The 22412-nt window shown below is 52.6% G+C and overlaps 7 protein-coding genes across 7 annotated transcripts; 3 read left to right on the top strand and 4 right to left on the bottom strand.

The window, feature by feature from the left end:
• Positions 1–107: 107 nt before the first annotated feature.
• Positions 108–3269, bottom strand: hyuA-0 (putative D-/L-hydantoinase subunit A; the record flags this gene model as incomplete). The annotated part of the gene is made up of 4 exons (XM_032030268.1): positions 108–356; positions 414–979; positions 1042–3144; positions 3224–3269. The coding sequence occupies 4 exons, from the start codon at positions 3267–3269 to the stop codon at positions 108–110; spliced, it is 2964 nt and encodes a 987-aa protein (XP_031890007.1).
• A 1862-nt stretch (positions 3270–5131) lies between these two features.
• Positions 5132–6762, top strand: ACHE-0-1 (Acetylcholinesterase; the record flags this gene model as incomplete). The annotated part of the gene is made up of 4 exons (XM_032030269.2): positions 5132–5613; positions 5665–6169; positions 6233–6363; positions 6417–6762. The coding sequence occupies 4 exons, from the start codon at positions 5132–5134 to the stop codon at positions 6760–6762; spliced, it is 1464 nt and encodes a 487-aa protein (XP_031890160.2).
• Positions 6763–6895: 133 nt separating this feature from the next.
• On the bottom strand, positions 6896–7839 carry RDH8 (Retinol dehydrogenase 8; the record flags this gene model as incomplete). The annotated part of the gene is made up of 2 exons (XM_032030270.1): positions 6896–7290; positions 7344–7839. 2 exons carry the CDS (start codon positions 7837–7839, stop codon positions 6896–6898), a joined length of 891 nt encoding a protein of 296 aa, XP_031890161.1.
• A 2292-nt stretch (positions 7840–10131) lies between these two features.
• On the bottom strand, positions 10132–11218 carry CGGC5_v012606 (uncharacterized protein; the record flags this gene model as incomplete). The annotated part of the gene is made up of 2 exons (XM_032030271.1): positions 10132–10735; positions 10794–11218. The coding sequence occupies 2 exons, from the start codon at positions 11216–11218 to the stop codon at positions 10132–10134; spliced, it is 1029 nt and encodes a 342-aa protein (XP_031890008.1).
• Positions 11219–13480: 2262 nt separating this feature from the next.
• On the top strand, positions 13481–14452 carry CGGC5_v012605 (uncharacterized protein; the record flags this gene model as incomplete). Its single annotated transcript, XM_032030272.1, has 1 exon — positions 13481–14452. One exon carries the CDS (start codon positions 13481–13483, stop codon positions 14450–14452), a length of 972 nt encoding a protein of 323 aa, XP_031890157.1.
• A 1746-nt stretch (positions 14453–16198) lies between these two features.
• CGGC5_v012604 (uncharacterized protein) lies at positions 16199–18360 on the top strand (the record flags this gene model as incomplete). The annotated part of the gene is made up of 4 exons (XM_032030273.1): positions 16199–17093; positions 17155–17575; positions 17626–17917; positions 17977–18360. The coding sequence occupies 4 exons, from the start codon at positions 16199–16201 to the stop codon at positions 18358–18360; spliced, it is 1992 nt and encodes a 663-aa protein (XP_031890156.1).
• Positions 18361–20830: 2470 nt separating this feature from the next.
• On the bottom strand, positions 20831–22412 carry CGGC5_v012603 (Satratoxin biosynthesis SC1 cluster protein 4; the record flags this gene model as incomplete). Its single annotated transcript, XM_032030275.1, has 4 exons — positions 20831–21284; positions 21349–22027; positions 22107–22242; positions 22311–22412. The coding sequence occupies 4 exons, from the start codon at positions 22410–22412 to the stop codon at positions 20831–20833; spliced, it is 1371 nt and encodes a 456-aa protein (XP_031889973.1).

Below are 22412 nucleotides of genomic sequence, written 5' to 3'. Positions count from 1 at the left end.
ACTTTTTGGGGTATTTCTGATAGTAATAAACTTGGGTAATAGCGGGTCCCGATGTTCTTCCTCACACCCACCGTTTTCCTCTGCAAAGGATCTTACGTGTCGCCATCTTATGCCTTCGGTCGGAATTCATCGATAACACTGACTGGCTTGGTGTAGCTCAGCTCAGTCTTGTAATCGTGGGGGAGGCCAAAAACCTTTGGCCCAGCAATCTCGAGGGCACGCTCGGTTGCCCAAAGGGGATGGCCCGCCATGATCATGACGGCCACCTTTAGGCCGTATCTGTATTCCTGAACACCAATGGCTTCGCCAGTGGAGGTGTCAAGGAGGAAGATCAAGTCGGGAACAGTCGCGATGACCTTTTCGAAACAGTAAGCATCATTGCCAGGAAAGGTGTCAATAGGATTCAGACTTACCTTCTCCGTGCCGTCCTCAAGTTTGCCCAAGACGCCGAGGTTCTCATTCATGAACGGAACCACAACCTCTTTCAAGCCCTTACCGATTCTATCCGTGTCCGTTTCCATCTCGCTCTCACTAAGTCTCTCAACGGTCACCTTGCCCAGGCTGTGTGCCGTCGTTGTCAGAGTGCTTTCAACGCCACGGATCTTGCCCTGGAAAAGCACCTTGGCGCTACCAGGACCCCCAGCAGCCTCGATCAAGTCCTTGGTGACCGTTGAGACTGTGCCGGCTTGCTGCGCCAAAGCGACTACGCGTCCCAAACGCCATGCTAGTGAGTAAGTGTTGGGGATGCCGACCTCGCGCATCAGCTTTCCGGGGATGGGACGGCCGGCGGCGCCGGCGGCTGAGCCCATGGCCACGCATGCATCACGAATAGCTATTCCTGCTGAAGTCTCATCGGTTTGTGTCGCGGGGATGACAACGTTGTGACCGGTTCCGCTGCAGAGAGTTACAGGGAGGAGCTCGTTGACGGACTTGGCGTGGATGTATTGGGAGACCATCTCAAACTGGGGGTAAGCTCGGCCTGTGGACATAGTGTTAGCAATACGAACGGTGTGTTGGAGTCCATTAGTATGAGAAACCTACCCATCATATCTCCGTCAACCGTGGGGATATCGTAGTACCGTGAGCTTCCCCAGATAAGGGTAGCGACGCCATTTGCTCCGCCGATCTCGGTGGCAATCAGTCTCTCAAACTTGGTCTTCATCTCCTTCTCCATCTCCTGCATGGCATGCCATACGCCGTGTCCTCCGGGACGCTCGATACTAACAGCCGGTGTACCGACACTAGCAACGGGCGGCATCATCTCCTCGTCCTTTAAGTCCTCGATGCGAATGATCTTCATTGTCTCTCCTTCTGTAAGAAGCTGTCTCAATTGGAGATAAGGGGCGTATGGAGACCCGCCGCCACCGCAACCAAGGATGTAGCAGCCGATAGACAGAAACCTTAGGTCAGTCTCGGAGAGAGTCCAGAGACCGCTCGACTCGATCTGCGGGCGGTAGGTCTTGAGGTCGACGGTATCATCCTCGTCTGCAGCACCAGCATCTGTGGCTTCATGCTTCTTGGTCTCCTCGAACATCTCCTCGTCAACCAGTCGGTCAGGGGCCGCCGTCTTGGTCATCTCCGAGTAGACCCGCTGATGGTCCGCAGGCAGCGCGACCTCGATCTTGATGGAGGTCTGGTTCTCCACATATGGCACGCCAGCAACTTCTTCGTGGAGGACCGTGACAGAGCTCGAGTCACCGCCCTTGGCTACAGCGTTCTCGATAGCTCTGGCCTTGACCTCCGCAATGCCGCCCTGGATATCTGAGCCGTAGACAATAGTCTCAGCTGAGCCGTAGATCTTGGCGATTGCGGCACCAATGGCATTAGCAACGCCAGCATGCTCAGGCAGCACCACTTTGCTCACACCGGTGAGCTCTGGCGGGCAAAGAACGGAACCACCTCCAACCAAGATAACGGTGCACGGCTCGGGAGAGAGTTTGGCGCGATCGATGACAGATTCCAGCATCTTTCTGACTCGCGCCTTACCCCTCTCAATAGTGTCGGTCGGCAAGGCAACGGTGGCATTGCCAATCTTTGCACCCGAAGCAACAGCAATATCTGTCGCCGTGGCCACCTCGCCTCCGAAGCACAACGCCTTAGTAACGAGGTCATGGCCGACGCTACCGGGTCCAACAGCAACAGATCCATCGTCGCCAACGTGTAGGATGGAACCTCCGCCCAAGCCGATACTCTCGACTGAAGGCATCTCGAGGTTGACCTTAACGCCAGCCAGGGCTGTGTAGCTCTTGGATAGACGAGGGTATCCATTCTTCAAAAGATAGCCCACGTCAGAAGTTGTGCCGCCAATATCAACGACGATACTGCCAGATTGATCGATCGCGTCTGACGCAAGGAAAGCAGCACCTCTGATGGAGTTGGTGGCACCCGATGAGAAGATCTTGATGGGCGCCTGCATGGCTTCGGAAAACGGTAGAAGGTGGCCAGAGTTGGAGGTCAAGTACAGCGGGCACTGGAGACCAATTCTACGCATGGCGCCGATGAAAGCCCTGATCGTCCGCTGGGCAAAGTTGAGAATCGAGGCATTCAGGATCGTGGCGTTCTCGCGGGCGAGGAGACCCGGACCTGCGATATTGTGAGACAGGACGATGTTGACATCTTCTCCAAGTTCATTGCGAAGAATATTAGAGACCTCTTCTTCTTGGTGGTAGTCTTTGTCGGTAGAGCAACCGATCCCAACAATGGCCACGTTCTTCAGCCCTTTGGACTTGATGATGGCCGCTTGCTCGCGGATCGCTGCCTCATCGATGGGTCCGATGAGTGTGCCGTCGATGTTGCATCCGCCAGGGATGATCGCAGAATGTCCATTGATGATACGCTTCAGAGCTTTTGGCCAGTCTGCGAAGGGTGGTGTTCCTGTGGAAAAGTTATGAGAGGCCAAGCGAAGGACTGCGATCTTCTCGACGCGCGACGTGTCTCTCTCAATGATTGCGTTCAAGAAATGCGTCGTGCCGATGGCGAGAGCAGTGATGCTCGCCGGGTTGATGGTTGACGTGTCGAGCAGAGCTTTCAGAGTTGCCTGAACAGAGAGCGTCACGTTGGAGGTGGTCGGGGCTTTGTGAGACGCAACCACGGCGTCCGCACTGGTCTTAGAGACATTAAGCAAGACACTGTCCGTGTTAGTACCTGGAAGGTACGGTTAGTTTCCAGACGCAGAGGAGTCGGTGTAAGTGGCACGGGTCCAGGGGCCCTGTCGGTCGCTCACCTCCGACGTCTACTCCCACCACCAACGTCCCATCCGTCGAGGCCATTTTGACCAGACTTTTCGTGCGACGGGCGCTGAATATTGTCGCTTTGGCCGTCACGCTGCGGAAAATGGGCTTTTTTGCGATTCCAAAGCACGCCACGTTTGACTTGATTGAGGCGATCGCAGGCGAAAGGGCTGTTTCGTCGTCAGAAGCGGCTCTCGGTGATGACCTCCGTGTACTTTGAAGGTAGTTGACGCGGGCAGATTCAGCCGGGAGGTGGGGTTCAAGTAACGGAGTCCAACTCCGTTCATCGGCGACCGTATGCGACCCTATCTGGGTTGGGCGCACTAAAAGTGAGTGACCCTCTCGCTAGTGCACCCGCAACCACTTTTGCCAGGGCTACGCGTATGGGGAAGGTGGATGATATGCAGACGGTTAGGGCGTCTCGGAGTTAACCTCCCGACCCCATTCTCGCCTCTATTGGCCTTGAGTTAGAAGAGTGCTTATGATTGATGAAAGAAAGTTATATTTCGGCACCATCCTTCAGGATTTACATCTTGCCAGCTCCATTTCAGGTGCCTGACTGAATCGCTAGTGATAACATGAGAGCTATCCGAACGATGATAGGATAATGCGAAACCTCACGATCACGCGATTTCTCTGGGAAGTGTTGACAATACTATTTGTGGCAGATATCAATATTCAGAGTACAAGTCCGAGCCGGGTCTACTCTTTGTTACGAATGACTCGTAAGAACGAAAAGAGTGCAATTTTAACAAGTCCAGCGAACGCTGAACTCCTATCACCCACAGCGACGATAACGGCCATGATTGATTTTTCAATACGCTTCACAAGAACCTTACGTTTGTATGGTGGTTTTTACACTTCATTGATTTTGGCCTCAAAATTGGCTTCAAAAAGCAAGGAAGACAACGTAGAGAGAATCACATAGAACGTGGCTGATGGAGATGTTGAACTTCAGAAACCTGACTCAGTAACTGTGGAAGACGCCAGTGGAACCAGCAGGATCCAGGATGTCCAAGCAGTTTGGGGGAGGCATGGAAAACTGACAATCGTACAGGTAGAGCGGTGAGTTCCGAAAGAGAGCATTGCAGTCTCGCACTGAAGTGGTTTATCTTGCATACGTCGGCATCGACTCAATGCTGTCGGGCTTGGTTGTCGCAATTTCCTACCCCAACCGCATCCAGTCCTCATGTCAGTCGATCATTCCTCTTGCTTCCCGCGGCATGATTCATGTTATTGCCATCTCTCCTAGTCTGGTCTCTGTTGCAAGAAGGGGCTAAAAGCACCCGCTCGAGTATGTAAGATTATTGTAATATCTTACAGAGATACACAGGACTTTGTCGAGAACTGGAGGTAGTCGAAGACCAACACGAACACATAACATTATGGAGTACACTTATGAAGGCGACGGCATCCTTAGTCGATGTTAGAGAAGTGTGATTACAATTGATATTACTCAGATGCCCAACTGTGATTCTCATTGGCACCTAAGGTATTCAACGTATCCTTGAGTTTGTTGCAGAACACTGGATAGGTACCTACTGTGTGATAACTGGTATCGGTTGTCGTATCTGCGGGTATCCTGTCTCGTACTGCTATCCTTGACTCAAACGCATTTACAAACTCCTACCTATCTTTCATTCCAGGTGAAATGCTTCTTTTGACGCAGGTGATAAACGTTCAAAACTTGACTGCACGCAAATCCGGAGTCCAACTCCGTCATGTGTATGTGACCCGCTGTGACGTGACCAGCCAATTCCCGGGTCGAGGGATCCAGCAGACAGCATTAGCGCAATCCGAAGCTATCAACAGCGGTCCGGCCCACTGTACGATAGCTTAAATACCCCTCCGCGGGGTTCCTCGCCGCATCTGAGTCAATTGAAGAGCAAGCAGCATCCGCGATGTCGGTCATAAGCGAGAGCAAACACGGGGTTGAGTACCTCACGATCGATTCTACGTTCGGGGCAGTCAAAGGGTTCATCAACAAAGATTATCCGAACGTTGCCCAATTTCTCGGTATCCCCTTTGCAGAGCCACCAATAGGATCCCGACGCTGGCTTCCTCCCACGCCGAAAGCGCCTCCGACAGTGATTGATGCTACGAAATTTGGACCCTCCTGTCCGCAACAGAACAAAGGCGGCAGACCTTCAGTGTACAACACAGATGTTCCTGAACTTCAGATCAGAGATGAGACTTCCGAAGATTGCTTGTCGCTTTGCATATGGGCACCAAAAGAGGCAGTTGAAAGCGCATCAACAGCCAGACTGCCCGTCATAGTCTTCATCACTGGCGGCGCGTTTCTCGTTGGCGGCACAACTGTGCCATATCAAAATCCCACGCCATGGGTTGAAAGCAGTCAGAGACATATTGTAGTATCCATCAAGTAAGGAACATTGATCAAAAGGCTCAGAATCCTACTGATTCCGAAATGCAGCTACCGCCTCACAATCTTTGGCTTTCCAAATGCCGCGGGCCTCAACCCTCATGAGCGGAATCTAGGCCTCCTTGACCAGCGTCTCGGTCTGGAATGGGTGCACAAGCATATTGCATCTTTTGGCGGCGACCCGTCGCGAATGACGCACTTTGGTCAGTCCGCGGGTGCTCGGAGTATAGACGCTCACTCTTTTACGCACCCCGACAAGCCTCTGGTGAGAAATATTATCATGAACTCTGGCTGCGCGCTGCCTCCACTTCCAGTGAGCGATCCCGAATGCACACACTTCAGCTTCCTAGCAAAGTCTATGGGATTCGAAGGTGGTGGCGCTGTCGTCGAGCTGGAGTTCATGAGGCAGCAGCCAGCTTGCAAGCTGGTGGATGCGATCCGTGAGCACTGGGCGACGAGTGAGAGGCCTTTCTTAAGTTTCAGGCCTATCGTTGACGGTTTTACCATGTTTGACGACTACGAAGAGCGTGTCCAATCCGGAAGGTTTAGCAAGCTTGTAAGCCTACCTGATTCTAAGTCTTTAACAGACATGAGAATATTACAAGCTGACCATCACCAGCCAGCGATCTTTGGGACGATGAATGACGAAGGCACAGCAGTAGCGTTGTATAAACCCGAAGGTCCCGACCCAACGGTGGCAGACCGAATCACAAAAGGTTACTTCCTTGGACCTATGGTCAAGATGGCAAGGTAATAAACAATCTCAACCACGAGTGAGGTGTACAAAGCTGACCTTGAGATAGGGCGCGTTCTGCCCATGCTCCTACATTTCGTTTCTTGTTCAAAGACTTTGCGCCACCTGGCTCCAGTTCGTTTCCCAACATCTCACCGCGTCCCTGGCTTCGGGCATATCACAGTTCAGACATGCCCATGGTCTTTGGCACACATTCATGGGCGAGGGGTCCCTCGACAGCACTTGAGGAGAAGGTTTCTAAAGCCTGGCAGGACCTTTATGTTGCATTCGCAGAAGATGGCCCGGATGGGCTAAGAAAGCTGGGTTGGACCGACATGAGTGAGGGTGAAGGAATAATAATAGGTTGCGGTGAAAAGGGGTGGGAAGTAACCCCTCTTGAAGAGGTCGACCGATAGTGACATTGTCCTAAGATGGTATGATCACTCTACTTCACACAGATTTAATGTTATGAAGGCCAAATCCAGGCTTCGAGTTCTTCTATGCCACACGTTTGTCGCCTTCCGGTCGTGCGATGTCTCTTCTATATGCTCATTTCTCGAGATATACATTATCGCAAACGTCTCCGAATACCTCCATGGTTCTTTGATATCCAGCGATCACCTCGTCAACACGCTTCGCCACATCTCTACCAAGAGGCAGCATCCTCTCGACTTCTTTACCTTCCCCAGTACCAGTGCCAGTGATTACTTCGTAGATCACTTGCGACGCTTTCAGATGATCACCGTCTGCGGGGAATCCATCCGTGGCGGATGCCGCCATGACTTGATACACCTTCTCCATTGCACTTCCCTCATAGTCCGCCGGAGTTGGTGTGCTCGCCAACTTCACCGATGGGCCCATGTTGGTGTCGAATGATCCAAGGGCCACTGACAGTACGCGGACGCCAAAAGGGGCCATCTCCTTGGCGAGGACTTTGCTGACACCTGCGATTGCGACAGTCAGCTTTGAGACCCCCGATAACATCATGCCTACATACCATCCATAGCTGCCTTCGCAGCAGCGTAGATTCCCATCGATTCTCTGCCCTCCAACCCTGCACCTGAGCTGATATTGACGATAGCGCCGCTTCTCCTCTCTCTCATGAGCGGCGCCACGGCTCTCATCAGACGATAGGCCCCGAAGAAAACAGTGTCCATCTGCGCTCGGGTCTCCTCTTCCGTAAAGCCTTCAGCTGGGCCATGGATAGACCACCCGGCGCTGTTCACGAGAACGTCAATAGCAGTGCCATTCTTCTCAAGATCGTTCACGACATCTCCTGATTTGAGATCATCCACATCCAACCGTAGCCATCGCCCGCCGCCTTTCTCAACTTCTTTGACCAGCTCGGGGTTCTTCTGGGGATTGCGTGACGTCGCAATCACATGGTGTCCCGTTTTCAATGCAATTCGTGTCAGAGCTAGGCCGAACCCTGAAGAGCAGCCAGTGATGAGCCACGTGAGGGGTCTATCGGGGACAATGAGCTGGTTGGACATATTGAGTAGTAGATGATAATGTGTGTTGTGAAGGCGACTTCACGGCAAAAGCCTATACCCAGAAGCCCTCCTCAAATATTAGAAGGCAACAGCTCTCGGCTTACATCAATTTTAAATCCGTAGGCCCGACCGTCGCTTAGTCTCCGGCGACTCCTTTGACGGCCCCGCATCGGCCGCATAAGGCGGTCCAGCCGTTTCCGGACTTAAGGTGAGCCGGCCGTGGCTAAGCTCCGTCCATGTGAGGTTGAGTCTTACAAAGATCCAAATGCCATCATTCATAGGGTTCACTCTCGGGTAGGCGATGCGAGAAGACCGCTAGATTTCAGTATGCGGCCGGTGAGCACTCCAATCATATGAACTTTCCACAAATTGATGCGCAAGGATGGATGCAAGGCCCAATCGCACGATGCGAACATGCGCTTAGCTAGCGATAAAGTTACAGTTACGGGAGATGAATATAGGGTGAAAGATTGTACTCTAATCACTTTCTATTAAACCGCCATCTTCCACGCAGGCGCATGGTGGGCAAGCCTCAATAGAGAGCAGTTATTATCCGACCTTGGCTGTGGGACTGGGGCTGGGTACATAAGCAGGTCATTTGGGACGTTCATCAAGGTCGGTTAGCTCAGTTGGTTAGAGCGTGGTACTAATATGTCATCTGACATGTGCAGTAATGCCAAGGCCGGGAGTTCAAGCCTCCCACTGATCACAGATTTTTTGGTATTTCCTAGGATACGACATATCCTTTTTTGATTGGATTTGTCAACTTCTTGACTCTTGAAATTTGAAAATTTTATGATGTGAGCTTTTTAGAGGGTGAGTCGCCAGGCAAGAAGAAGGAAACTTAAGCCCCACCTATTATAAGCACCATTCACTTTAATTGAAGCTCTGTCACTACGAGATCATGTTGGTTGTTTAACAGGATCCTCAAAATACTAGAAACGAGGAACTCTTATGACCTCACAGTAAGTAGTCTTAATAACATCGCTCAACCCGCGTTTGCAGTTGGCGCCATATCAAGGAAAACCTCCATAAGTCTGTTGGTCGGGAGGTGATGGCGCTGGACGACAAGCCGAAGTTCACTTTCTAAGAAAGCGGGGCTTATCTGAATGCACTTCTTTTTCGCCCCTATTGTACGCTTTTTGTCTTGGAGGGTAGATCATCCCGTGTGGTCCTCGAGTCCTCAGACCGCGTCGTTTTCGGTACCCCTCTGTCGAGTTGCGTAATCCCGCGGAGCGGACGTCTCGTCCCGTCCTGTCGAAATGTTGTGCAGTAGGGCGCGGCACATGTTTGTCGAGCGGATAAGAACATTCCAGCCGAGTTACCCCTTGAGAGCGACCGAGTCTGTTGTCATGATTGGGAAAAGCCCGACGATGGCGAGGACCGTTGGAAGGCATATGCCGAGCTCCGGAATTCGGTGCCGGTCCGTTGGTGTAGTCGACGAACATGTGGCCTATTCTCCGATGTTGTCTGCAGTAGCAATCTTTTATATGAAAAGGTTGAGAAAAATCGGCGTCGTTTCCGTGTCGCGATGGCGCCTCCGTCGAGGGGCTGTTGTTAGTGGAGATCTGGAAAGCACTACACGGTCTACTCCATGGTCCTCCCATCCCTTTCTACCTTGAATCCACTCACTGTTTGTTGGAATTCACGGGTTTAAAGCCCTGTTCACGATGCTGCTTAAAAGTGCCCTGAGGCCTCGGTGTTCCATCATACAGCCCATGCGCCCTGCGATGCCAACATATCTCCGGACAGGATGTGATACTTCAAAAGTGAATTCTAGCTCTACACTACAGCACAGGAAATTCCTTACCTAGATGTATGGTTGTAGCGTGAAATGCTATCTCTGTTTGAGCTTGCCCATTTGTTGTTATGTATTTACTTTTGGTTCCATTTGATACGCGTTGAGATCTGATCCTGGCTAGAGTACCATTATATTATGGCTTATTGGTGGCTATTACCCGCCGCATGAGTCTAAAGCAAAGATCCCACCAAGAAGTGGCTTATTCGTGGCTATTGCCCGTCATATGAGTCTACGGCGGAAACTTGAATCAAGCAGGTATTTGTCCACATTCAAGAATCCTGGGTCTGTTGCAGCGACCACATTTTGTCCGGACGTGGTATTGATTTCTACTTATAATTTGAAGTTGGTTTAATGAGTGAAGAGAAGAATAAAATCACAAACAGTGTGTAACATAGCAAATAAACCCCCCTTTTCTGATCAGATGAAAGCGTGAGTCCTGTTTCAATCCTGTGGCTTTCAATCCGACCGGAAGGTCATCGTCGACAGCAGGCCTATTTCTCACCCCAGCTCAGGACCTTGTCGAATTTCATCTCAGGGACAGCGGCAACTCTACCTGTCGAGCCCTTGGCGATGACCTTGTCCTCCTCCTCCGACCAGCACGCACCGCCCTCAATGTCATCGCAGAAGGGATAGACCGTCTTGGTGGGCATGTAGCAGAACTTGCGCTCCTCGAGAGACACGAAGCTGGGCCCGACCGACCCTCCGGCCCCACAGAGGCCCGAGGCCGTGTGCTTTGCCTCTTTGCTCTTGACCAGGCGCGTGTCCTTTTCGAAGCGGCGGGCGAGGCGAGCGTGCTGTTTGTCGACGGCGCGGCGCTCCTCGGAGCGGGCGGACGAGGTGGAGGGCTGCTGGCTGAAGAGGTCGCGCTTGCGTGTCCAGAAGATGACGTCGGAGGGGTCGGGATCCTCGGTAAATCTCAGGACGGGGTCGTTGTTGCAGTAGTATTCGAGGTCCTTGGTGCCGGAGTCCTTGGAGTATTCAGGCCAGTGGACCTGGATACCGGTGGTGTCGACGTCTCCGTTCTTGTCGACCCAGGCGCAGAAGACGGTCTCGTCAGGGCCGTCCTCCGTGGGGACATAGATATCCGAGTAGTACCTGGTGATAGGATGTTAGTGGCATGCAGAGGATAGGCTGGAGAGCTTGGGCTACTGACCAGTTACCACCTCTTCCGTAGGCTTCGTCACAACTCTGAGCCCAGTTGCCGATCGTGTTGGCGTAGTTCTGGCCACCCGGGAAGGTCACGGAAGCCCAGGAAATGCAAATGGCATCGTCGTTGCCGGTGAAGAGGGTGTAAGTGGGCTGCTGGACAACATCCGAGACGCTAGTCTCGCAGAGGTCGGCGCCGTTCTCACACTTGTTGTTGTCGTTGGTGGTGATGCCGAGGAACCCGCCCTGCTCGTTCCAGCAGCGGACGTCGGGGATGTTCCCGCCGGCGTTGCTCAGGGGCGGATCACCAGCTCCGTCAAGGCCGATCTTGAAGGCGAACTTGGCGCTCGGATTGTCAGGCTCGGGGAACATGTCCTTGAGGAAAGAGAAGATGGTGATGACGCTTCCGACGACACCGATAGCGGTAGCCATGTTGAATAGTGGTGAATGATGGTCTAAGGGTTTCAAGAAGGATCTGGACTTGCAAGCTGCTTCAGAGCCGAAGACTGGCGGGCGAAGAGGTTCTACTGAGGATGTTCTGCGCGAGTTGCTGATTTGAGAGAACAAAGGTAATGGAATAGGAGCTTCTTATAGTCGATTCCAGAGATATCTCGCCTCCTCCCACAATGAGGCCCAAAGGTTCGGCGGAATCCTCATCCTCAGTTCTTCACACATTCGATCCATCTAGTCCGCCATCACATCTGATTTCGGTAATACTGTTCGAGCTCAGCAACCTTGGCTGCGCTGACTGAGTGGCACCGTCACGAAGCGGCTTACATGGAGGATTACAGCTCGCCCCCAATTGATACGAGGTAAAGAGGCACAGAGGTTGCAGTAATGACTCCAACACCTTGCCGTGACGAGCCTGACGGCCTGATTCTCTACACGATCTTCGACCCCTCCCAAGGCGTAGATGAGAATGAACTGACTCTGGTAACTTTTGGCATGGCTTCCTAGCCGCGTGTTTCCGCTCCGCCGCTCCGCCCGATGGCATTCAGCCTCGAGCCTCACAGTCTATATTGGCCGTGCCATGAAGATCGAGATCTTGGCCAGAATTAGAATTCGGTGTGTCTGCGCCAAGTCGGTAGAGAATCCTGCAATGTGCTGAGCCTGCTGGAAACTCCTCTAAGCTTCCGAAAGAAGAAGAGTCTGGCCTCAAAACTTGGCTCAATGGGCTCCATAGTTGTTGGGAACTTCTGCAGAAGGAGTTGTTGCTGAGCCGCACCAAATCTTGAGAATGTTCAACCCATAAAATAATCATTATACCTGCCAAGTGAACTAGAGTAGAACCAAGTAGTAAAGCCTGAACGTACGATTGGACAGGGTTAATGCGACGGGATTTCAAAGTAACCATCCAAGTCCCACTCGTCCAGGCAACAACAGGATGTTGGCACATTTCGAGAGCGACTAAGGCCGCTTATAGCAGGCGCTCAGATGGGTATTCTTACAACAGCTATCACACTTCTTGTTTGACGAATGAGTCTTCGCTATGTTTCAAACTCGAGCACGTATCAGTTGATGTTGTTGATAAGCAAAATAAGTCCCGGCTGTACCCAAAAGTGACGGGCCGTTTAACGTGACATTGATCTCGAAGGCTTATAGAACAATATTTCAAACTTCACAGTTCCAAAAACGGAAATTACTACCCCATCACCCTATCGCCAAAATAAATGGCCGGTTGTTTGGTGGTGAATGCTCAGAAGACCGGCCATTTACTTTGGAACCCGAGTGCCCATATCTTCCAGCACACACGCCAGGAGGCCTCAGAGCCTCCTGATAGGTGCACGTTTACGGACCATAACGTGGATCCAACAGTCTATCCACTTATCTGAAATGAGCGGGCGGCTGGATATTACTGCCTGCATCAGTTACCATGGGTCGAAACGCCCGACTCCAAGGGGATTAGGTAAGACTCGATCAGGCGATCCGATAGAGGATGGACGCTCTTTCAGACGTTTCTCTACCTCTCTGACCACCTCCAACACGGCCACATTGCGGGTGAACCGTTTGTTCGAGCCTACAACAATGCCAAAACGGGAAAGTGATGTGACCAAAACGGACGAGTTGCAAGGGGTCATGCCGATCGTTCAAGCAGTACGCTCGCGATGGTGGCTTACATAGGAGCGGCGCGGAGAAAAAGGAGCGGGACGGGCCAAGAGCCAAGAGCCAAGAGCCGCGCGCCAAGAGGTAGGAAGGAATACGCCTTGCTGTGCCGTCGGGGGCACCGGAAAATTGACGTAATGTGGAGGGATTTCGGCTGAGTTTTATGTTGCTGTTTGCTTTTGTGAGGTGTTGCATCTCATTTGCCGCGTGTTGGACCTTTTTTTCGTCTCATTCTTCTTCGTTTACCTTCGCCGTTGGCCAAGGCTGTCGCCAAGCGAGGGGTAATCGCTAATGTCGAGGTCGAAAATGATCACACGGCAGTGATGTGACATCATGTTTGTTCCCGCAACCACCAAAGATCCCCGGGAACCTTTCGACCCAAACAGAAACACAGCATACCTCACCCCAGGAAAAGAGAAAGACTTAAGAGCGGGCAAGGCCCAGACGACTTTGTCAGATATAGACTATCTATAGCGCGGGCAACTCACGTCTACTCCACTGCAACGGCGAAACCAATTCAACCCGACTTAGTACGTACTTAGCAATTGTCCGACTCAACCACCCTTTCAGACTGTTCTTTCCTAAAGCACCATGAACACAAGACTCCTTGCTGCTATAGCTCTGGCAACCTCAGTTGCGGCCCAGCACAGAGACATCTCGTCGTGCAGCGCCCTCTCATGCATCAATTCCGAAAGCCAGGGTGTGTGCTCGTCGGGCAACTCATCCCGCTTTGTTGGAGTGGGAATGGTACCTGAAGTGCTCGACGTCGCCGATGAGAAGCTTTCGCTTACTCTCGTTGATGGGAGCCCGGATGGCATCCTCGCTAGCCAGCAAGGCTATCAATTTTCAACTCAGACGCTGTATGTCGGCGTGCCAGCCAACTTCAACTCCAGCAACCAGGAGGCCGGCTGCGCCCTTATGATGCAGTATCAGGAGCAAACATTTGAGTTGTCCGAAGACGACACGCAAAACACAACTTCTTGCAACTCGGTCATTTCGGACGGTTGTCAGAACAACATAGCAACTTTGGTGGAGCGATTCCGATACACTACGAACGGTCAGGGCAACAACACCGGAAGCGCCTCGTTGCCACGATGCGAGTCCCTAGCGCAGTTTCTCAACACCAACATCCACCGCGAACTGTCCTTCTGCGACCGCTTCGCCGGCCACATTAACATCACCGCAGGCCCTATCTCCGGCGAGGACCTTTCTGGTAGCCCAGCCCAGCTCCAGAACGAGGGTTGCCAGCCCGTCATGCCCGAGAGCTACGAGCTGCGCAAGGTAGCCGAGATGCGGCAGATTCTTCCCACAGGAGATAACAGTAGCCAATCTCTGGGTGGCCGTTCTGGCGTGACTCCCGTTTTCACCGTTCTATACGACGATGAGAACGATGACAGCCCAGAGGTGCAGTTCACCTGCATGAAGACGTTCACCGCTGAGGGTGAGGAAATGCCTGATTCGTTGAACGGAGACGACGACAAGAGTGGGGCTGTTTCCACAGGCCATAGTGTTACAACTGCAGTCGCTGCGACTCTTCTTAGTTTTATCTTCCTTCTCGGTTGATCAGCAACATTGGACGGTGCACTTGAAGGCTTTTTAGTTGACCGCGCGGTTATCAATACAATGAGAATGGTTCGGCCATGGCGCTCATCAGTATAAAATGTTTCGGTACTCTATCTGAAATGAATAATGAAGATTATATCTTTCAATATCATAAGACTGAGGACGAATCAAGTAAATAGTCATGTGCGTGAAGAAGTGCGGGTGGAGTCATTCATCTAGGCTCAGTCGTACTGTACAGGAGGCAGCATGCGCCAAACTTTACAACATTCAGCAAGCTGAATGAAAGGCCGGAAGAATTTCATCTCAGTGATGAGATCTCGACATGTGCTAAAATAAACAAGTAGTGTCTATGGGTAGGTAAGCCGGACTGTTCGCACTTGACAAACTTTCTGTTGACTAGCCCATGTATATAGTCGAAGTCCGTCAACCGGGCCACGGTCGAAACAGAGTCTGAACAATATTCATGACGTGGCTGTCCGATGGCTATCACCAACCGGGGTATCTGCTTTGACACATGAGGATTTCCACAGGCTCGATTATCGTGGCAATCGCTTCCATGTATTCCACACGCGGAGCCTTATTCACAATGCCTCCAACGCCTAATACTCAATCATTTCATATCTTACAGGATTTGTTGTTGAAGCACGTGCTGTTAACTACGGAGAAGACATTGATGCAAGAATAACGGGGTGCTTGAGGTTATGGCTTCTATCATGACATATTGAACTGCCTAAGTCAGTAGCCAGATGACGGAAGCGACTTTCTGCTTGAGCATCGATCAAACTCATCCTGGGGCAAACCAACAGTGCTTTACCTAACCTTTTGGTGGAGGCGGTCCTCCAAAGCATACATGCATGCCATGACCCCGAACTGATCATCTGAAGGGGATCAGTCGCGTAGACGCAATTATTCATAACCGCAAATTGGCTTACACACTAGCTGTATCCCGCAAAGATACTTACGTTGAACGGAGTATGAGTCTGAAGTCATGTTGTGCGCAGGGCAAAAATTCCACCCATTCAGACCTTAGAATTTGAAATTTTGGCTTTCGGCGATGATTTAGCTGATGGTCGATGCGCAAGGAGCATGTGGGGTATCTATTTACGCTGCATTCACCACACTTCGCAAGTATCGATTGGCTTTGTTCAGCACATGTTTGCAAATGTGCCAGTGCTCTTCTGCGTTCTATGATACATGGGCTTCCATTGGGACGACACCTCTACAAAACAGCAACTCTTTCCGCAGCCAATCCCAGTTGCTGATTATGCGTGCACTGCAACCAGTCAAACGTATTCCTATCATGATCGTGGCGCCAGCCAGGATAGTAAGGGCCTGGCGCCAATGGGAAATCAGCCGAAGCATCCATCCACTCTACCATAATTAGCACACCGAGTTCACTTCCCGAGAAAGCGGGGCTTACCGAAGCCGAACTTGCAAAAGTTCGGCCAGTCGCCCCTAATCATCCCCCTCCAACGTCCACAACATCGGTCAGACGAACCTTTCTGCTCTTCATTCATCTGTCTCGGAATCAATTGTCTGGGCGTCATTGCTCACTTTCCGAAGGTTCGCTTAAATATGGCCGATCGGGGTACACCGCTCCGCTACCGCAAAAACGGCCGCCTTCAGGCGTGCGACCCCTGTCGCCGGCGAAAGGTCGTATGTGACCATGCCCGTCCGATCTGTGGCAGTTGTCGGAGACGGAGGAAAGCCGGAACATGCGAGTACACGGCCGGCTCGCCGGCGCGGATGCAATCTCCCAGCACGCCGGCACGAGATCCGGGTCAGCTAGGGCCTCCTACTTCGGACAGGGTACCGGAGCAGCATCTCACTGGGTCGACTGTCGTTGAGCAAGCCACACAAGCAGACCAAAGTGCATCCGGAAACGACGATATAAACTTGAGTCCTCAAACAGCCAGTCCCGAAGTGACGACTTCTGGCCATCTTGGATTCAACTCATTCGGCGATATCTACAGAGAAGTGGGAAACAGCTTGTCTGACCACGATAACAGAGCAGCTGGAACATCCAGAACCGATGGTGCCACAGTCGGAAGTAATCTGGCAACACCTTCAAATTGCATCACTGAACTGCCGCCGTCAACAACAACATTGGAGACATGTCTCTTCGTCTTGCAGAGCATACCCACCGAAGACAAAGGTCAAGCGCTCTTCGCAGCTCACTTCGATCCCCATGACGCTTTTGTTCGTCCAGTCGCCCAACGCGCCCTCGACTCTTTGTATGCCACGTACGGAAGCTACCTCGGCCCGGTTCGAGACGACGCCCAGCTCTCGGAGTTGACCCGCATCCTGTGCGCCAACACCGCGAAGCCGTTCTCGGAGAATGAAGCCGATCCCGAGAAGTGGGTGGCCCAATTCACTGGAACGAACATAAGATGGGAGACGCTCGGGATACTTTACATTTACTGGGAGCTGAGCTCTAGGAACAACCACCTCGTTCGCCCAGAGACCAAGCCGCCTCCGCCCGGGGGTCGAGTTGCTGCGTTTCGACAACGAGATGTGTACAGAAAATGCATCAATGACTGCCAAGCACTGGCGAGACGAGCTACTGAGGTCGGCAATACTCTGCTGCTGTATGTGTACTGGAAGCGGACGATTGTCGCATCCATCGTGTCGGGGGATACTAGTAAGTGTTTTTGCCTTTCCATCTCATGCCGTTCTAGACTCACACCAGACTTCTACTATAGGCCTGTCATGCTGGATGTACAACGGTGAAGCAGTCTCTCTAATGACCTTCCTCGGCCTACACGTCAACTCAAATAAAGGCGTTTACAAGCCGACATTGGCAAGCGAAATCAAGAGACGGCTCGTATACAAGATTTTCGTGATCGACAAGGTTGTCTCTTCAATAACGGGACGGCCTCCTTTGCTTAGCCGACGTTACATGCTGACACCCCCGCCGCTGGATCTTAAGGATGATTACCTGGTGGCAGACGAAGAGACACTAGCGCGTGCGGTTGCTTCTCTGGATAGCAACGGTTACAACACGGACGGAGCAGCTTACTCCATTACGTTCTGGCGGGCTCGCGCCCAACTCATGATCATTCGAGACGAGATATTCGAGATCTCGCTTGGTGTTGAGGGGGCTACGTCTGCGGAGACTCTTTAGTAAGTGGATGCTGTTACTCAGCTGGTAAACCGAGCTTACATGGGCCCAGTGCTTTGAAGAGTAGAGAACTACAGGCCGCAGCAGACATGCCGTCGGTTCTGCAGTTCAGGGAGGCGGATGTGCGGGACCCCGACGTCAGTACCGACATGCTCTACCCCAGAATCCTCATGCGCCTGGAGCATCTCCAAAACTTGTTCTTCATAGAACGACTCTTGCGCCGCCATGGTTGTGCCAATGAGAAGGATCTTCTCGCCGTGAGCTACGACTTGACCACCACTACCATGCTCTTCTGGACGAACATGGATGGTCTCGCCATGGTGTACGAGGATTTCAAGTGGTTGGTGAGTAAATGACCTCTTCCTCGCACCGTGTGCAGGAAGATACTAACGCGCCTTCCAAGGTCATGGCATATGCAGCCCCTGGCGGAGGAATCCTCTGCCTCGAGCTCCTGAAACCGACTGTTACCCTCAACGAACCTAATGGCATCACTAGTGCCAATGGCGAGAGTGTCACCCGGTCCAGCATCGTTCAGCTGCTTAGTCTGCTTGTCGGGTTCCTAAACTGGGTCAGTCCAAAGGAGGCGAACGGCAACATCTGCGCCAACTGCAAGATCATTGTGCAAAGGGTGTTGGATCAGGTGCTCAATGTAGCGCCTAACCGGGATGGTCCGTTGGCTGATTTCTTGGAATGGGATTTCTCGACACATTTGGACTTCAACTTTGATTTGCTGGACACGTTTGAGTGGACACGACCGGAGTTTTCATGGACGGACTTGCCTCCTTAAGGACTTGGTTTACACTAGGAATACCGAGGTGACGTACAATATTGCTCAAACTAGTCATGAGTGACTAAGTGACTAAGAAATCACGACTCATTGAACGTCCTTCCTTCGAATTGGCGGGCACGTGGGAAGCCGATATCAAGATCAACATCAATCGCGCGGAGTCAGGTAATGCGTTTGTTAGGGAGATTTCCACGCTACAGGGAGCTTGCATAGTCTATTCTACACACGCGATTGCAACTCGTCCCACGGGCTTGAACATGGGATAAGAGTAGTGCTGCAGTCTCGTAGGTCTAGCTGATTGGTGCATATGTGACTGAAGGAGATGTAATTTCTACTATGAATCGACATGCTGGAACACCAGACCAATAGCTCATCCTCGCCATGTGGCACTTAGTGTAAGCTACCAGTTATGGTCGTGTTTCTTACTACCTAAGGTAGAATCATTCACATTGAGTATCATCATCCCTTCGCGGATGAGAATGTCCGCACTTAGGCTACGACGATCATGGAGTACTGAAGGTCAAAGCGGTCTTAATGATGTAACCCAGGAAATACCCATCGGCTATATTCCGCTCTTAGATCTCGGCGTCCGTCCGTTAAGGCCTGGTCGTATGGCGTCGGTAGATGGACTGCCCGAAGTTGGCGCCGCTAGTTAGGTAGGTTGGAACTAGCAACGGGTGAACGTGCTCATTCACCACGTTCGTGATGGGCAGTTGTTATATCATGAAAAAAGAAGTGTAGACATGGCGCAATTGTATCCTATTTTGGGTTATTTCCAAAGCCCGGGAATGTCTTGTATCGTGACCTCCATCTGACAAAAGCATTGCGGTCAAGCGCGCAACTCATCTTCAACCACCGAAGACTCAATACGTCGTACTTACTTCAGGAAAATACGGTGTGAAAGACTGTGTCAGAGTACCTGTAAGCCCCTGTCTAGCTGGGGAAGAACTGCCCGGCCGTTGAACATGCACGGTGCCATCCCTGCATCTTCCCAAAAACACGCCAACCCAATCTCTGCCATGATCTTCACCTGTCCCCATCTTCTTCGGAAAAAGATCGAAAATAAAATCTCCCTTTGATCGCGAACACCTCCCCACGTGTGTGTCCCCCTATCGAGGCTTCCGCCGCTCGGAATACCTGACTCGACGACGCGCCACAATGGAATGAGGAAGACCATCACGGCATATCCGCCGATCGACCCCCGAGCGTTCGGCAGACCGAACAACGGCGACTGCGGCGCGCAACGGCGAGCAGTTTCGGAGACTCTTCGGTCGGAGAGACGGCACGAATCGTCTGAAAGAGCAAACCTTCAGCACAGCATACCTGGACCTTGCCGTCGATCAGCCATGGACCGCCGAGACATCTGTCTCTCTTACCCACCATGTCCATCAATAGCTCCGAACGGGGGGAGGGTTCCATAGGGTTGACGACGTCCTACGTCGGCAACTGTTGAGTACCACCCTCCGACACACGTCAATGCAGATCCGGGCAGAGCTGCCATGCCCTTTCCGCCCGCCAGGACCTTCTCAATCGCTTCTTGTCGCCCTAGGCCAGCGGCTGCCGGATCGCCGTCTTCTGAGGAATCACCCCCTGGCTGAGCTGGTCGTATCGGCTCCCTCTCGCGATGGCGCATTCTGTGTGGCTTGTCTACCCGACCGCCGGCCACGGGATGGTGGCATCATGCCAATAGGCACGGTGGCAGTCGCTTGACGGTCGTCTTCAGGGATGGAAGCGAAGAAGCCAAAGACGCCGACTCCATTGTTCTCCCTTCAAAAGATCAGCAGCGGTTAGACACCTGCTGAACGGCCCGCGCTGTCCTCGAAGGACTCTAACCGGCTGAATGGGAATCGCAGGCCAACGTCGGGGTGTCCTCCAGGGTGGGCGGGCGATGTCACCAGAGAGAGACTGGACAGCAACAGCAACGATACCTATTCGCACACCGCGCCGATGCGACCTCAGAGGAAGATCCACCAAGTTTGTTTCAACGAGTGCATCCTCCTTCTCTGTACGAACATGCGCCACAACCGAGTCGTTGGTCTAGATCTTGCGCCTAAAGTCGGCCAAGGAGCCACCATTACCCGTCTCAGTCTTATTTCCGATGCAGCTCTCTTGCATGGGATGTTGCTGACGCTCTTGTTACCGATCACACGACAAGAAAGGGGTCCGAGCGGGCCATGCCCAACACAGCAGTTGGCAGCTGGACGCTGGAACTGAAGCATCACGATCATCAGGAAGCCTATTAACCTGAAGAGCCATCATCGCCGTTCGTATCAACTGCGCACGCCAATCTAGCATAGCAGCAAGGGACTAGTCGCTCTTTGGATCGATTAGAAAGTCAATTACCGTGGGGTACCGTGGTTCCCTCACGCGCTATTGTGGTATCCGTCAAAAGAATTACAAGTGTCATACGTGTCGTCAATTGCAAAGGAGGCCAACGCCCATAAACCCGCTAACAAAGGAAAACAATCCGTCAAAACGGCGACCCGCTCCTACCCGTCTTCGAACTCGACGCCTCTAGCTCCCGCATGTGCACTAGGCTAGTTTCGTCGTGGTAGTCGACGGTGTACTCCTTGGTGTACATGATGCCGTTGGGGCTGGAGAGCCCGGACTCGCGGTCGACCGTCTTGATCTTGGCCTCGTTGCCGAAGGTGCGGGCCCTGCTGCGTCCGGTGGTGCCGCCGTGGTTGCCGCTCGATTGGATGTAGTACTTTGCGGCGGCAGAGGTGCCGCGCCGCGTGGTGCCGAGCAGCTTGGGGAAGAAGCCGACGAGGATGATGCGGACCGAAGGCATACAGGCGCAGATGATGCCCGTGTTGATCTCGACGGTGGACCAGGTTGCGACTTCGAACTGGTCCCATGTCGGGTTCTGAGACTTGGCGAAGGCGACGAGGGACTGCAGACGCAGGATGCTGACGACGGTAACGCTGTGACGTGTATCAGCACACGTGCCCACGTAACTGAGACGTTTTGAGAGAGGGATGGACTTACAAGGTACCGACGAAGAACATCATGGCGACTCCAATCTTCTTCTTCCAGTGCAGGTTGAGACTCTTGATCTGGGAGAGGGGGAGCGCAAGCATCCAGAAATCCAGCACGATCGAGATGCCGGCGTTAGCCCACGCAATGGCGTTGATATCCAAGCACGTCCCCGGGGTTTCTCCATCCCATTTGGTCCAGTAGAAGCTGATCGGCGTGCATTGGAAGACGGCGACGAAGATGAAGGTCAGTCCGAAGACAGCGTTGAACGCGACTGTCCCCCAGATGAGCTTCTTGCACATCTTGTTGTGAGAGAAGATGCGCATGTAGAAGAAGAGGAGCGACATCTTCAGCAGCGTCACTTGGGCGAAGTACATGGGCTCCATGACGAAGAACCAGTACCCAAAATCAGTGATCCTGTCGAACGGAACCGTCCAGATGTCCCTGCCGAGTCCGTTTCCTACAAAGCCCACCGAATTGATCACAGTGCCGGGAATTCCTGAGCCGAGGGTGATGAGGATGAAGTAGTCGTCGACACCGAGGTCTCCCATTGTCGCGAAGATCTTGTGGACCAGGCGGATGATGACGAAGACGCCGGAGAGAGAGCCCATCGTGATGGAGATGATGTTGTACTGCGTGGAGCGGTCTCGAACTGGCGCGCCGCATGTCGTCTGGGTGAGGTTCTTGGTCGCTGCGAGGGCAAGGTTAGCCGATGATTGTTCGAGCTTGCTGGTGTTTTTTTGACTCCAAGTTCCCGGAAGTTTACTGACTGAGTGCGTTGCGGAGCGTGCAGTTGGCCAATACACAAACTTCAACTTCGGCCTGCAAAGGAGCGTTGGTGCAGATACACGTCTGGTTGGTGACCTGGCATGGCGAGTTCAGGACCGCCGTGACGAGGCATGATTGCTGTTCTTCCCGTTAGTCTCACGAGTCTTTCCTGGGCATGCCGTATGCGAGGGTCGAAATTTACATACCGCACAGGTCGGCAATGCAGCCACGGCCGCAAGGGCATCGCTTTGGGCCGCGACGCAGCACAGCAGCGCGGCCAGTGACAGGAATAGCGAGAAGAACCTCAT

This window comes from Colletotrichum fructicola, assembly GCF_000319635.2.
Source record: "Colletotrichum fructicola Nara gc5 chromosome Unknown KSG_Nara_v1_contig07, whole genome shotgun sequence".
In the NCBI taxonomy this organism is placed as follows: domain Eukaryota; kingdom Fungi; phylum Ascomycota; class Sordariomycetes; order Glomerellales; family Glomerellaceae; genus Colletotrichum; species Colletotrichum fructicola.
The sequence above is the reverse complement of the archived record's forward strand: the minus strand, read 5'-3'. Positions and strand labels throughout refer to the sequence as shown.